The 16,739-nt window shown below is 37.3% G+C and overlaps 1 protein-coding gene across 2 annotated transcripts; it reads right to left on the bottom strand.

The window, feature by feature from the left end:
• Positions 1-1,718: 1,718 nt before the first annotated feature.
• Positions 1,719-12,028, bottom strand: LOC121519833 (stonustoxin subunit alpha-like). 2 transcript variants are annotated; one of them, XM_041802859.1, is made up of 4 exons: positions 12,007-12,028; positions 9,412-9,478; positions 4,802-4,909; positions 1,719-4,708 (listed from the first exon to the last, which is right to left on the bottom strand). In XM_041802859.1, the coding sequence occupies exons 3-4, from the start codon at positions 4,899-4,901 to the stop codon at positions 2,592-2,594; spliced, it is 2,217 nt and encodes a 738-aa protein (XP_041658793.1). In that variant the 5' UTR covers positions 4,902-4,909; positions 9,412-9,478; positions 12,007-12,028; the 3' UTR covers positions 1,719-2,591. The 2 variants fall into 2 exon arrangements, with proteins under 2 accessions (XP_041658793.1, XP_041658792.1); XM_041802858.1 differs by lacking the exons at positions 9,412-9,478; positions 12,007-12,028 and having other exon boundaries at positions 4,802-9,394.
• Positions 12,029-16,739: the final 4,711 nt, after the last annotated feature.

Here is a 16,739-nt window from a genome sequence, read left to right as displayed (position 1 = left end):
AATTCCTCATTTCCCTTATTAAATTGATATTTGAGTCATATCAAGATGTAATCACCTAGATAAAAAAATGAACCATTTAGATGCCAGTTTTGTTCAGAAATCTACATCATATTGTGAAAAACACTCATAATTGAATATACTAGTACTTTATACTGGTATACAACTGTCTGTGAGATTGGATTATTTTGTGGAAATCTGTTGAGTATTCAACAATTATGTGAGTAAGAGGGTATTAAAATAAATTGGTAGTTAAGTCAGAGCTGTGATAATATTTTTTATTTTTTTGTTTTTTAAACATCTTTTAAAAAACAATATAAGAGAAGTTCCTTTTTCTCACTTCAGCCCCTGTCCCCCAAATGTGTGTGCACATCCCTGGTTACTGATGATCTGAGGTGCTTAAACACTGATAAAGTCCTAACGTCCTCATAAAAGAACCTCATCTTTAACGGCTTCATATTTCAGACCATATCAGGAAACAAATGTTTAGAAGCATAAATAACTTTCAGTCACAAACTGTGAAGAGTTTTTGTACCTGGTCAAGTTTACTCTTGTGAATGTTAGCAGAGCATTTTTATTCTTGAATGTACACTGATCAGTGTAATTAGACAAGACTATTATTTACATTTCTGTGCAGATCCAGGAAAACAAATATAAGCTCACTACACTTTTAATAGTGAAAAAAGAACCATAAGAATAGTTTATGTCAGTTTGGGTATGCACTGATCAATTATTCTGAAAATCTCAAACTTCAAACACTGTTGACCTGGAGGAAGTTAACACTTGAACTTTTGTTGTTCCTGTCAGCAAAGTCAAAATGTAAAGAAGCGTTGCTAAATGTTGAGCTTCACTAAAGTCACTGTAAATGCAGAGGAGAGGCCTCAGTGTGTTTTAAGTGTGGAGGTGTTCTGACAGCTTTAAAGACACTAACAGACTTCTCCACATCAAATGTCTTCTGACTCCTTAACATGATTTTATGGTTCATTTAAAATAAAAATCCAGGCTAATGTCTGTGAGAGCTGAATGCCTCTACAAAGACAAATAAACACTTTAACGTTGATTTTTATCTACTGTGTGTGAGCTCATCATTTTGAAGATAAATTGCTTTTACAGCCTTAGAGCAAGCTCCCTTGTCCTCTTTCAAAATAAAAGTCTGTTTTTATACATTCAGAGGGTAAAGTAACCTTAGCTCAGGCCGTTGAAAAAATACAAAATAAAACAAAGAGCTGTTTCTTACAGAAATATTTTAAACTAATTTGACTGCCGTTTCATAAATTAGATTTTTTTCTCAGTATTTTTTAAAACTAAATTTTAACAGTAAACTGACTAATCCACCAATAAAACAGTCCAATCATTAAAGCAGACCAAAATAAGTTCCACATTAAAATGAAAATCCTTCAGTTCAACATTTAAATTCAGGGATTTATATATTTAACTCTTTAACTGTTGAGCTGAAAAGTTTGGGAACCCCTGCTGTAGAGAACAAGACTAGAACCAGAGACTGGGAGCATCAACTCACTGGAAAATGTTTACAGAGGGAATAAATCAACTGATGAGCAGGAACATTTTATTATAGACCTCTATCTACTGTCAGTGGAGTCGCCCCCTGCTGGACATTAAAATGAATGCAGGTCGTCTCAACAGCGTTTGGTAAAACTGGTAAAACTGACCTGAAAGATAAAAAAAAACACAAGGACTCATCATCAGGCAACACACAACTGTTTGAATTTAGTAACATTGATTTATTGATCATTCAATGATTTCCCTGTTTATAAGAGAGAGGTTTTACATGATAACATGAGAGTAAGATAAAAGATCATTCACATAAAAATGAGGAGTATATCCATCATATTGATTGGTTTCATGTTAATAAATCTCCAAAACAAACAACGAAAACTTCATGTTAAATTAAAAAAAAATTAAATCTAACAGCAGATAACTCAGTGTAAATGTAATAGAAGTAAAGAGAAGAAACACCCCACCCCCACCCCCGAAAAAATTAAAGAAAAGCTGAGATTTTAAAGTTATGTTTAAAGACACTGCACAATGAACACTAGCTGAACTGTAAGTTTAAAAAACAAAAGAAAATGAGCTCCATTCATGCAGCTTTTTGCAGTGGTAATCCTTTTGTTTGTGTTCATTCATTTTTTAACTTTAGGCAGGACCAACTGACAGCTGAAGTCTTCTTTTGTGTTCATCCTTACTATTTAAACTTTAATGTGTTTAATTTGTTCTAGACTGAAATATGTTTCTTTCGCCATCATTAAACTGTGTTTCAGGGACTGCAGTGTTAGGTCTATGAATTTATATATTGGTATTGATCTGCTGAATTTAATTTGTAACACCCCCATATTGTATAAACCCCAATTCTGTGCATTCCTAGTAAAGATAAGAACTAGAATAAAGGTTTATGTTCTTATTTGGGCCTTTTTGATGGATTTCTTGCAGGCCAATTCAAAAGGACCAACATGTCTAACATTATTAGAAATTCATTAAACACTGTTAACAGTTTGGTCCATATTTGGTCCATAAGTTTTTGTGGCGACAAGTATAACCTAAAGTCTATCTGCGTGCCTGGCATGCACACACCTCTCTTACTTTGTCACAGCACCTGTGCGATAAGGAGTGACAACCTCTTTGCACAGACCAATTTTCTTGTAGCATTTGTGACACATATGTCGCATGGTACAGATCTGGTGAGGATTGTATTTGGTAGTGGAGACTTTCACAGTGACACTCTCCTTGCTTCTTCCAGCTGCACCACAATAACTTCTGACCCTGACAGCATATTCTGTCTCTGGCTGAAGCCCTGAGATGATCATCTCCTCAGCTCCTGTTTTCTTTTGATTCCACTGGAGATCCTCCTCTGTGCCTGTTTTGGCGTACTCCACGATGTAGCTCAAATTGTGGACATCTTCTCCAATCTCAGCAGGTTTGTCCCACCTTACTGATATCTCAGTTGAGCCCGACTGAACTTGTGGTTTTCCTGGAGTGCTCCATGGTAAGGTTTTAATGGGACTGCTGATTTGATTTGCTGGTCCAACACCCACATCGGTCACTGCTCTGCACCTGAACATGTACTCTGTGTTTGGACTCAGATCAGCCACTGTGATTTCTCCAGATTTCTCTGCTGTCTGTTGTTTCCATCCTTCCTCTCCACTGACACAGTACTCAACAGAGTAGGAGGTGATGTTCTCTGATCCAAACTCTGGTGGATCAAACTTCAGTGTCACACTGTTGTGGTTCACATCACTATCTGTGAATGTTTCAGGCTTTGACGGCGGCTCAAAGTCCTCAGTGACAGGAAAGCCGTCTTTATAAAGGTAGACGCTTGAACCTTTCTGTGTCTGATTTGTCATTCCGACTGTCAGGAACTTCATGTTCACGTTCTCCTGGTTGGCCTCTGCAAAGTCACTGAAGAGCTTTGCCTTTGTCCTCAGTGAATCTAACACTTCTTTTGAAGAGTACCACTGTTCCCTCTCTACATCATGAGTACGAGGATCTCCAGGGTTTTCTGATTCCGGTTTTTGGCTTAAGTAGTTTGATAAAATTGAGAGGAACGGTTCATCCACTCCCAAAGAGGTGAAAACAAAACAGACACAGTGGTCTGAGCTAAAAATGTGCTCATCAGCATGTTGGGCCGAAACTACCGTTGTGTTCTTCATCATGTTTGTAAAACGTTTTAAAATCAAGATTTCTCTGTTTTTACAGTTCATCCACTCATTCAGGTTTTTGTTGCTGAATGGAGAAGAATGTATCTTCTTCAGGATCTCTGCGAGCCCAGCCTCCTCTTCTCCTCCTCCTCGGATTGATGGAAGTTTCTTTGCCAGTGCTCGTTGGAACTCCAGTTTGAACTCAGAGCACATCTCTTTAAATGTTTTAATCTTTTTTTCCATCTCTGGGAATTGCTTTGCCGTGGTGGCTCTCAGAGCATCATTACACCTCATTTCCAGCTCAATGAAGTCCTCCAGGACTCTCTGTGATTCTTGCACCAAACTAACACTAATCTGACGAACCAGTTTAGCAGCAGAAGAATCTAAAGTTGTCAGTGGCAGCAGCCACACCTTCATTGGTTTTGCGTTCTCTCCATTGGCTCCCAGCAGAGAAGGCAGACTTTGGTAGACCTGTATGGCATCCTCAAAGGATGTGGGCATTTTCTGAAGGGAAAAGTCTCCAATAAAACTACAGGAGAATTTCTTAACATTTGCCCTTTCTTTTTCCTCCATTTTCAGTGAAGCTTCACCCTCAATAGCAAGAAGAGGAATTTTCTTTATGGCCAACTTCAAGCTTCCCTCAATGTCTTGTTGATTTTCATTTTGAGAAACCTCACGGTCAAAGACAAAGAAGGCTTGGGCCCCATAAAGGATACCTGTGACTACATGTGTTGCTAATCCTTTGTCAAAGACATATGGGTGCTTCACATTTCCTCTTCCAAGATGATTCATGGACAGTTCCTTGACCTTTGTAGTTGCTTTGTACTTCAGTGTTACTCTGGCTTGGTTTTTGGAAGTCTTACTGTTGTTCAGGTATTTGGCTGATCCTTCTACCTCTACAAGTCCACCCAAGAAACTTGCCTTCAGTGATGCATTAACACTGAGCGCTGAAGATTTATCTTCAATTGATTCTGAGGCAACTATCTTAAAATCACTGTATTTCTGAGGTTGTTCTCTGATATTTTTGTTTAGGTCATCATGGTCCCACAATGTCAGTCCTGCAAAAGAGAAACTTCTCATACTTAGCAAATGGCACACAATATTGAAAAAGTGCTAATAAGATCTGAGATGAAAAGAAAAGTCTACAGTACCAGGGACAAGTGAGTCGTTGCGGCAGTCGTACAACATCCCGAGGCTGAAAGGCCGACCGAGAGCCGCCACCTTCATTGTACAATTGGCATCAGAGTCCATTGATCTGTCTGAAGAGGACAAAAAGGAACAGCAGCTCATATGGTTGTTTGGTTCATTTTCTACCTTTAATAAATTGCGTTATCTAGAAAGCTAAACTAGATCACTTAAGCCATTACATAGATGAATATAAAAGTTAAGTAGTAAGTATTTTATTCATATAAACATCTGAAGTTGAAGTTCAAATGGGAAAAAGTGTGTTTTCATTTTATAGCAATCATTCAAGAGAGAAAACACCTGAAAGGAGATATATTGTTAATGACTGACACAAACCTTCAATTGTCGGTTTAAATACCTGAAGCTGAAAAATAGTCATACAGGTATTACTGGACCAAAAATATCCATCATAAAGCCAAAAGTTGACCAGGAACTGATTAATCACCAGGAAGTTATATTAATGACTGATTTGTTCACTGTTATTTTGTGATACGACATATTACAAATGTGAATGTGGTTTATCCTACATCCAGAACAGACCACAGTCTGTCTGACAGAACATCACTTACCTGATCAAGAAAATGTCCTTACATTTATGTCAAATTCTGTAAAAGTTTACCTTAACTTTTTAAAATCAAGGCTTAGCTGATAGAACAGCTGAAGACAGACAGGCAACATGGATAGAGCGAAAACCTGCACCTGTACATTGATAGCACATAATTAATGTATGATGGTTGTCATTGTAATCGATTCAGTTGCACAGTAAGAGCTGACATTCTGCCACGACTGTCATAGACTCGGCTTGAAATTGCACGGTGTATGCCAGCTCTACCTCTATTATGCACTGCTGTTCCTTTAATCTCCCCCAACATTACAACGTCCTTATTTGCTGCCTCCCTCTTCAACTTGATGACTTTTTAAAAGTATTCTACAAAAAGAACCTCACATGTACTCTGGTGGGTTTCATGCTTTTACTTAATTGCATGAAACATAGCTTTTCACCACAGGGCAGAAACTTGAATTACTCATTTAAGGTAGGGTATATTCCCTGGTTTCAGCCAGGGCTGTCATCTTGTTGCTCCATACAGATAAGGTATAAAAGTTACAGGTCTAATCATACTGTTACTTTTATTGGTTGCAAAAGCTTTAACAGCTTAGGTTGGAGCTGCTCATAAAAGACTGGCTGAGTATGGTGAACTGAATAATGAGCAATACCATAAGAATAGGAAGGATGCGGAGACCATCTATGTGATTATTTCAGTTAATGGATATCCACATATGAATACACTTCATCATAGTACATGTTTTAAATAAGTACCACAGTGTGCAAATGTCTGATGAACACTACAATAGAATTTACAACACAAAGGAGGACACAGTAAATTATAAAAGTAAAGTGGTGCAGAAATAAATAAAAATTAAAGCTGCAAGCTGTGATAACAGGCCCTTGCACCCCATTGCACGTTGGGATTTGTCACAACCGCAGATATGTAGCAACTGTGGGTGCCAGCAACAAGACGCACCCATGCACCCATGGGGTATGTGGGTTTTGTAACACTCACACTTTCACAGAAACAGAGGGGGATCACCCTCATTAATTTCCAGAGCTTGCTATTACTTTGGCAGTAAAACCAAATGAGCCCTGAAAATTTTGAATTCAGCTCCAAATTATGAACAAACTATTGTGTTGTCAACTTCACAGGTCCCCCTTCTGCTCTGCTTGGCTCAGCCACTCTTTCTCTCTCTCTTGCATGCTTGCAGCCTCACTCCCTCTCCCTTGTGTTCATGCTCACTCCACAGGAGAAAAATGACAGAGTGGCAAAAAGCATTAACTGATTGCCTTCTGAATGTTCAAGTCATTGGTGATGAAGTTAGATCAGAGGAGCAAATACAGAGATACAGATGTGTACAAGTTTGTTTCATTATTTTCTTCTATGCTTTGCTTTCTCCCCTCAGTTTGTAATTTTCTCTTATTTTCATGGATAAATAGATACAAATTTTGTAATGTGTTGCTTGCTGTTTGGACACTGTCCAAAATAGTATTGCAGTATTTTATATTATTACAAGATGGCAGCATAGCCTTTATTTTGGTTCCATTAAGAGAAGAGGGACTTTTAGAAACTTTCAACACGCAAAATGAAAGAAAAAATAGACTTGCTGCTGTTTTACAATATGGGTCCAAGAGGCTTAATTGTAGGAGATTACATACAGGCTTAAGCATTTTCAAAGGCTTAGGTAATATGTACTCCAGGAGCTGATGTTTTTGCAATATTGTAGGGGGCGTCACTGAACCAATAAGCAAAGCCCACCCAAAACACAAAGGACAGTCATCTCAGATTCTCACTGCAAATTCTGTGCCAGGTTTCAAGATTCTACAAGTTTTCTAAGCCCAGAATAATTCTACTTCCTGTTCATGGCGAGGAAAAATTCACCATGGCCACGCCCCCTTTGAGTAATGAAAACGTTCCGATGAAATTTTCAACTTCTACATGTCTTCTTACAATATCCTTAACATGGAGATGTTTGGATGAATTGTCCAAGAAGAATTATAAAAATAGTGATGTCTGCAATGTGCAGCTTATTTTTTACCACAAAAATAAAAATGGCGGACTTCTTGTTTGTTGTACAGCCTAGGTCCAAGAGGCTTTTTTGTAGATCTTTAAATTATATATAAGCTCAAGAATTTTCAATATCCTAGGTTAAACCTGTTGCAGAGGCTGAATTTTTAAAAAAGTTATAGGGGGCGCCACTGAGCCAATAGGCCATGCCCACCCACAAAAGTAATATCAATCATCTCAGTATGGCACTGGGAATTTTTCTTCCAGGTTTCAGTGCTTTACAAGTGTTTTAAGAATTTGAGAATTCTACTTGCTGTTGCATGGCGAACAAAAAATCACCATGGCCACGTCTTTTGACATAGATCTTTGACCATCAAGTAAGGCCAGCTCCCTGGGAACTGCCTGGGCAAATTTCAGCATGACTTGATCAACCATGTTGGTAACGTAATGAAAAATTGAGGCACAGTGATTTTCTGTTGTGGTGCTGTGCAATTTTTTTTAAATTTGGGACTGTTATCAAGCACTTGAAATTTGTCTCAGATACAATGATGTATGCCAGAGTAATAACTATTCAAAAATTGATGACAAGACAAAAAGGCAACTTTTTTGTGTATTGCCCCGCAGAGGCCCTGCCCTCTGACAAAAAGTCACAGATTTTTTTAGACATAAATCCCCTTCTTTAGGCTGCCCTGACACAAATTTGAAGTAAATATCTCCAAAGGACTTTCAACAGCGGTTTGTGATATCAGCCTTGACACTCCATGTCACTACTGGGTGGTGCTATGACCGAAAGAAAATATAACCATATGAATGTGTGCAGACATGGACTGTCCATAAATCCAGGAAGTTTGAGTCAGATTGGACAATGCATAGCCGAGTTATACTCAACTTCCTGTTTTTCAAAAAAATATGCAAATTTGAGGGCTCGCCACGGCCACACCTTTTAACTAATGAGAAAGCCCTGAAAGAATTTTCATCATCCATGTCTCATCTACCTCTGTGCCAAAGTACAAGCTGATCGGATCAAATCCCTCAGAGGAGTTCATCCAGATATGACCCCTGGAACAGGGCAAAAATAGCCCAATTGTCACTAATTTTTTCAAAAGGCGGATTTCCTGTTGGAGATGGAGTGTAGGCCCAAGAGGATTTTTTGTAGATCTCTCCAAGCAGTACCTGCACACAAAATTTCATGAATCTACAACAAAGTAAAAGGAAGAGGCTTTGACTTTGAAAACTGTTAGGGGGCACTATTGACACAGTTTTGAATTTTCAAGTTTGAAACCCAAAAAATATAAAAATCTTTAGAAGACAGGATGCGCCTGCCAAGTTTCTTGTGTTTTTGAATATGCTAATGGCCTCTAAAGTCCATGCGATGATGGAAAATAACACAACTTGAGCAAAAACAATTAGGTCCTCGCACCACTCAGTGCTCGGGCCCAAATAATAAATAATTTTGATCTGAGATCAGCTACAGGTGAAGACAGGTTTAATAATCCTGATCTAAGATCAGCTACAGGTGAAGACAGGTTTAATAATCCTGATCTAACATTTTTTTTTTTTTTTTTAAAGACAAGGGAAGCAAAATAAAACTTTGTAAGAGTAAGGACCAGATTGCTGGGACTGTTAAGTCCAAAAACGTTGTCATTCCTGAAAAATGAATAAATATATAAATAAATGAAATATAAAAAAACACTGAAAATGAATCTAGCCATACTTCGCCCCCATACCTTGTGCAAGATAGATCAGTGCTGTCAAATCCATGATAGAAAATAAATGACAATAGGCTTCTACATTCACGTCAGCTGTTTAATTTTCTTTTGTCTCATTATATCATGATTCATGTAATGTTTTTTTGTCATGAGAGCATGACAGGATAAGCAGTATGTTTAGTTCCACACTCATTGTAGCTGCTTTGTTGTTTTAGTAATTCACCCTGGATTTAAAGTGAATAGTCAAATAATCAGACGCTTAATCCACAGCAAGAAAGAACATGGAAAAATATCGTTGTGTTTACTTACAGTAGATGCGTGTACAATCCTCTGAAGCTGTGATCAAGCTCCTTATCTTATCCCAGAAATGATGAGCCTGAGGAAACAGGAAAAGGAAACTGATTCAGGGTAGTGGTAGGTAGTTCACGTATAGTGCCAATCATACAAGAGAAATTCAAATATGGGGTCAAATAAGGGTCATTAGTATTTTAAACTTGTAAAAGATTTTGTATCTGTAAAAACATTCCGTGCAAAAAGTTAAGGTTTGCACTTGTGCAAAAAATACTTGTTCCAGCAGAAAAAAAACATCTTTGCATCTGTATGCATAGAAAAAAAAATCTGTACCTGTAAAATTATTGTGTATACCTAGTTTAGATTTGCACATGCCGAAATATGTAAACTATGAAGTTTGATGTGATTGTTTGAATTTGACCACAGATTTAGAGGTTTTGTAAAAATAGCTTGAAAACTTGGATTTGTGATCAATGTTTAGCCAAAAGGGAGGAAGACTTTGAGAAAGCAATTTACAGAACTGGTAAGGTTGATAAGTCTTGCCTTTCTTTGAGGCAAAAATAAGACTGGCTGCTGCAGCTGACTCTGAAAATATTTTGTAAATGCATGCCTCATCTTAAACCCTTATCGCCTGTTATTGCAAATTTGATACATACTTTTATGATACCTCCATCTAATTAATATGCTCAATAAATTACTCAAAAAACTTCTGAATACATTCTGATAATGAATGAAATGTTAACTATAAATAAAATTGTTAAATTTTATGGAAATTTGGATTTTTAAAAATTTTAGTAGAAAGTTAAATGAACATTTAAGTTCCAAAAAAATGTTTGCAGTATGGTAGTAGCAGTAATAGTTACTAAAATAGATTCTCACTGCACATTTTCAAATATAGTGCATGCATTGTGGTGCTCTTATGTTTATCTGTCTGCTGTCTAAGGTGTGTTCTACAGGCAGAGCTCTTTAAATAAAACACAGAACCTACAGCACTGAAAAAAAACTTGTGCATCTTGTTGTTTATTATTTTATGTACACTGCATGTTGTTATGACTGTTATATTACACTAATGTTATAAAAAATCTTCATGAGATGAAAGTTCATTACTCATCTCTCTTCTAAATAACTAGAGTTCATCCTCTTTTTGAGTGCTCTGTCATGTGCCATGCATAATTTGAATGGTTGTGAAATGGAGGAACATGGGTAGTTAAAAAAAAAATAAAAATAAAAATAAAAATAAAAGAAGCACACTGTTAGGACCATCATATACAGGGCTTTCACAAAACACTCAGGGTTTGCTCCTCTTGAACATAGCACCCCAGACAATCACCTGTTATTAAGTGTGTGAGTCTGTAGCAGCCGTGGCTTAAGTACAGCTCGGCTCCTTGAAGTGCACTGGCAGAGGTTTACATTTAAGGAGAAGATATCCAGCTTGTATTAATGATGTGTCCTGATATCCAAAATAAGATGATTGGGCAAAAGATTAAAATCCTGAATCAAAATCTAAAGGCATTTAGAGGTGAGTGCAGGTCAAGTTTCAGGCTGCATGAGTGACGTACGTCTGAGACCGGTAGCGCACGGAGCCACCGGGAGAAAGAAAAGGCATATATTAAAAGATCGATGTTTAGATTATACAACTCCATATTATTATTATCTTTTTTTAAAAAGGAATTGATCTGAATCAGAGAATTGATGTTTGAACCCAGTCCTACCCAGAAAACTTAAATTCTGAATTTTACAGCAACACTGTACATGACATGTAATTAGTCAGTTGTTTGTTGAACAGCAGTTGGTGTATTTCCCTACCTGACATTGTGGATGCTATCTTTATCTGCAGGATACCTATACATGATTTATAGGAAATTATGCACAGAGTAGTGGTATGACACAAATATGGGGGAGTGCAAAATGATCCTATTGGAATGGGATATCATATGTGCAATATGGAGTTAAAAAACAATTTAAAGTTTGAGGATGGACAAATGAAAACAAACTAAAAAATGTTAATCCTTGAGACACTCTTTATAAAGTAAAAAGAACAATGAACAAAGAAGAAGACTTTAGCTGACAGAGACAGATTGTTTTTTTAGCCACAATAGACATTGCAAATGAGTTTGACAAATTGTGTCTAACCGGGAAAAATGTTGTAGGTTGTGCCAACGAGGGGCTGATTTGACAAATTTGTTTAAGCAACTGAACATTTGGTTCAAAGAATGCCAAATAATATTCTAACAACTGTGGAAAATTGTAAAACTGACAGTGATCAATGCAAAACTGTGTGAGAAAATTGTGTGAGTCACGACCACACTGTTAGACTAGTTAGCCCAAACACATCATTATCTGTAAAAATCTGATAATGTATCTTTAAAATGAAGACTTAACTTACAACCATACCTTGTGCGAGACCCTATAAGCTCTGCCAAATGCTTTCTGGAAAAAATGACTAAACTCACATAAGCTTTTTTAATTTCTTTTGACACATTATTTGAAAATAATTGTCACTTGTTTTTCCATATTAACACGAAAGAATTAACTGTATATTTAGCTTCACACTCAGGGTTACTCTGTAAAGAATTTACACTGTCTCTACAAGTCAAAAATATGTGTACTTACAATGGATATGTCAGCAGTTCTCTGAAGCTGTGATTAAGTTCCTCAAATTATATAGTCTCAGAGGGCGGGTGGTGTACTGCATGGGGCAGTACTGAGAGGAAGCAGGCTGATTTCCCCGAAATGTTCAACCTGCAGACGGACATGAAAATGAAACAGATTAAGCATTATGACAAGACAGTGCTCATACAAATATGAAAACAAAACTAAGATTTTCTTGAATAATTTTTCTATGTTGAACTTGAACATAGCAGTAAAACCACAGTGACCTTGGTAGAACATCAGAGTGAAAATGTTTTAGCAACACAGCAACCTTCAAACTAATTTCACTTCATTTATGAAAATTACACAAGATGATCTGCCATTTTCATATGCCCTGGTTATTCTTTACATGTACATACACACAGAGCTTAAACATACATATGCATACAAAAATCCCTGTCATCCAGGTGTCTTACTAGGAAAAGATCAATATCACTGCCAAAGCACACTTCATGGTGGAATAATCCTTTGACATCTCTTTAAAATACACTATTACATTGGTCTACAAGGAGAGACAGAGGTATAGAAACCGTTGAGGATTTAATGAATGGTAGAAAATTTGTTTCTTGGACTGATTTCAAAAGCAAATATGATCTGTCTAATGCAGGGCTGTACATTTTTGCCCATAGCAGTGCTACAGAGGTTGATGGTCATGTAGCACAAGACAAAAACAGCACAATACATGAAAGCTATGTTAATTCCCTAAAACTATTTGATACCCTAACAATATGCTTTTTAAGTTGATATACTTTAAAAAAAAACAGCCTTCATTACAGCTTTCCATTAATGGCTACAACATAAAATGGCCTTATCCGCCACTGGATCTGGCCCTAGTCATGGTGACAAAGACAGTGCAGCAGAGACATTGGCTTGTCTCCACATTCAGACACAAAACAAGAGCAGCCAAACTTTAGGAGTGTTGGTGCTTGATGATGATTACAGTGATATGATTTGTAAACTGAACGTGGAGATGGAGCTGATAGTGAATCAATAAGTGCCAGTTAACTTATTTGTATTGATATTAGTATCTGAAAAAATGAAAGCATATCCAGCATCCCTAGTCAAAACTAAGAGTGCAGTAGTACAATACAGCATCAGCTTCTTGTTCTGTGGGCCTTTGTTCACTTTATTTCACAAATGTATTGCAGGCCAATTAAAATTAAACCTCAGGCTGCAGTTTGGGCACCCTTGGTAAAAAATAATGATCATCAGGGAAACAAGGTAGTATTTCTGATGCTATAGACATACAATGAAAACTGTATGAGAGAATATTTATGCGTATAATTACACTGGGGCTTGACTAATATTTATAATGTAATGTAAAGAAACAAATCTCTGTTCTTTCAAAGAGTAAGTAGTAAAGGTAACCTAATAATGTCACTATCTCAGCTTCATCTCTCTTGCTCCACCTCATAAGCTGCTGTCTGTCAGTCTGTCCATCCGTTTAATATGAAACAAGTACATTTAAGACAGATGTGTACTGGCTCTAACCACAACAGTGCGCTTCATATCAATGGAGAGAAATATGCGTTCTCCTATAAATAAATCTTCAGTTAGGAGTTATTGCAGGCTGAGCGCTGTCATTTCACCAAATGTAACCTGTGATGGGCAGGTCACGTTCCAGGCTGTGGTTGCTTGCACTCCATGTTCAAAGTTTTGTGTAAAACTATGTGAATTTCGGCTCTTTTCTTCTGCTTTTTTGTGTTGTTCCACTGCACATGAAGGAAATAAACATGTGTATACCAAAACATTTGTAATTGCAACAATTTCTGGGAGAAATGATGTATTTTCTGGAAAAAATCCAAGGGTGCCAATACTTTTGTCCATGACTGTAAGTTCCTCACATCATATTGTCTGTGAGTGAGACATCCCAAAAAGTTCATTCATTTTTATGGGGCAGTACTGAGAGGAAGCAGGCTGATTTCCCCGAAATGTTCGACTTGCTGACAGACATGAAAGTAAAGCTGATTTGGCATTATGACAGGACAGTGCACATACAAATACAAAAACAAAACTAAGATGGATCTTGAATAATTTTCCCAAGTTTAACTTGTACATAATGGTAAAACTACAGTGACCATTGTAGAACATCAGCATGAAAATGTTTTAGATAGAGTCAACTTTGCATCAGCCACTTTTAGATTACTCTGTACTGTTCCCTGGACTTGAAATAAATGTAAGTTTAAAGACTTAAACATACATGTGCATACAGAAGTCCCTGTCTTCCAGGAGTCTTCCCAGGAAAAGATTAATGTCCTCCCCACCTCTAATCTATGATGTTAGAGTAAATACAGGCTGCTCAGAGATGACAGTTTTTTTTTTCCTTTTTTTTAAGGTTTATTTTGGGCATTTTTGTGCCTTCATTTGATAGAGAAGGACAGTGGATAGAATCGGAAACAGGGATGAGAGCGGGGGAGAGACACACGGCAAAGGGCCCCAGGCTGGATCCGAACCCGGGCCACCCGCGCACATGGGGCGCATGCCTTAACCACTCGGCCACCTGCACCCTGGAGATGACAATCAATGATCAATGATTTTGGACTAAATACAGGCTGGTCAGAGATGACTGTCGCAGTCTAATCTATGATGTTAGAGTAAATACAGGCTGATCAGTGATGACTGTTACAGTCTACCTGTTACAGCAGGTCTATAGTAAATACCTACTACCCCACTGTTACAGAATACAACATGTGGTTCCTACAACTTGATAATTTCAGTTTCTGGTAATGTGGTGAACCACTGAACTCTCAGTTCCTGCAAATGTGAAGAACTACTCAACTCTCAGTTCCTGCAAGGTTAACTATAGAACTCTCAGTTTGTGAGCTTGCTGAACTACTGAATTCACAGTTCCTGCAAACTTGGTGAACTATGGCAGTGTTAATTTTGTTGACTAAAGATATAACTAAAAATGTTTGTCGACTACCTTTAAAACTAGATTAAAATGTGCCTGAGTTTTTGTTGACTAAAACTATTAAGGGTAGAAATGACTAAAAATGTGACTAAAATTAAAAGGCATTTAATCTAAAGAGTAAAGGTCCTTGCACATCAGATGCAGTTTTTCATGCAAATAATTTTCACTAAATATTTATTTCTTGAACTAGTAACAAGTCAATGCAAGCTTCCGCACCAGCAACGTAATTTTTCCAAGTGAGATTGCAGCAGATATTTTTTCAAAACATGGTCAATTTTTCCAAAGTTTCAGTCTGGCGTTTAACTTTGATTCTGCTGATTTAGCACAGATTTTGACACTGAATGAATACTTTTAAGAAACAGAAGTTGGTACAAAGTTTGAATACACTTTTCAGCGTTTGTCCAAGCAGCTGAAAAGAGTGATCCGAGTGCCTATTACTCCCAGCCCAAGCAGATATGATTGAGTCTTTTTTCCTCAAGCTGGCAGTTCAAAGTACCACATTCTGGTTTAATGTGTTGCAAAATACTGATGTGCTTCAAGTTTCTGTTCCCCTTGCACAAACTGATGAATGTTTGCACACCAGCTTCGTCTTAAAATGACGTTACGAGCCTGTGAGACTCCATAGCAACCTGTGAGTGGCAGAAAACCACAAACCCTAACACAACTGCTTGTATGAGTAAGGAGCTGCAGATTGAAGTCCAACAGGATTAAAACAGTCCTTGTAACTTTTCAATACTCAGTATTTTGTCCTGGAGCTTGTGACAACACTTTACAGGTAGTTATTATGTTTAAGAGGAACACCACCACAAATTCTGAGTGTTTTTACTAAGGCCCATAGGCTTAACAATGTTAAATATGAGTATCAGTCTGCATAATTCCTCAATCACTTTCATTTTTCTCTCTCTGTGTCTCGCTTGACTGAACCGAACCCTCTTTTATTTCACGTAGTCCATCACAGGTTAGAGTCGGTGAAATTACAGAGTGGTCAGCCTCCACACTAACCTCTAATTAAAGACTGATTAAAAACAACAACAACAAAAAAAAGGGCTGCAAGAAGCCCTTGCACCTCTGCGATCTTAAGGTCTTGGTGCATTATGGGTTGTGGTTGGGCTTAGTTTGGCAACAGTAGCCAGTTGCAGTGACCAAACTGTGAAACAGCCATCAATTGTACTTTAGAGACAGCATTAAGTGAAAGCACAGAGTGTAATTTTGATGTAGAGTGACTGAGGAAAATCATGCATTGTTTACTACTGAGTTACTGAGTATTGTTTACTATCAATTGTTGGTACCAAAACAAATATGCTTTGTTGACATAAAGATATAGGGATTCTAATCAAATTTGTGACAGTAAGTTATATTAACCTGTTGCTCATGGGTCCATGAAGTGTATAACTGGTTGGTGTCTTTTACAGTTATACTTTAACCCTGAAACACTTAGACTTAGGGCCTAACTCAGCTGCTATTTTGTTTTTGTTTGCAGTCACCATTAAGTGGCATACATTGTTAAGTTAATCAGAAAACCTTAGAGTTTCAGCCAAACTATTTTAAAGCTCTTGAAGTCAGAGAAGATACATTTGTCAAAAATTAAAAACAAAGAAAAGTTGGATAAAATAAACAATGGAAATGTTGTGTTTTTAACTCTGGACTAGGATCTAACTCAAGAAAGTTTGCTTTTTTAATTGAGGATTTTAAAATGTTATGTTTTGAACTTCAACCTACATTTGAGCTCAAATCTGATCGTCCTATTAGGAAGTCACAACAGTTCATTACAATATTGATGTGA

This window comes from Cheilinus undulatus, linkage group 13 (assembly GCF_018320785.1).
Source record: "Cheilinus undulatus linkage group 13, ASM1832078v1, whole genome shotgun sequence".
Taxonomy (NCBI): Eukaryota; Metazoa; Chordata; class Actinopteri; order Labriformes; family Labridae; genus Cheilinus; species Cheilinus undulatus.
This window is presented reverse-complemented; position numbering and strand designations above follow the sequence as displayed.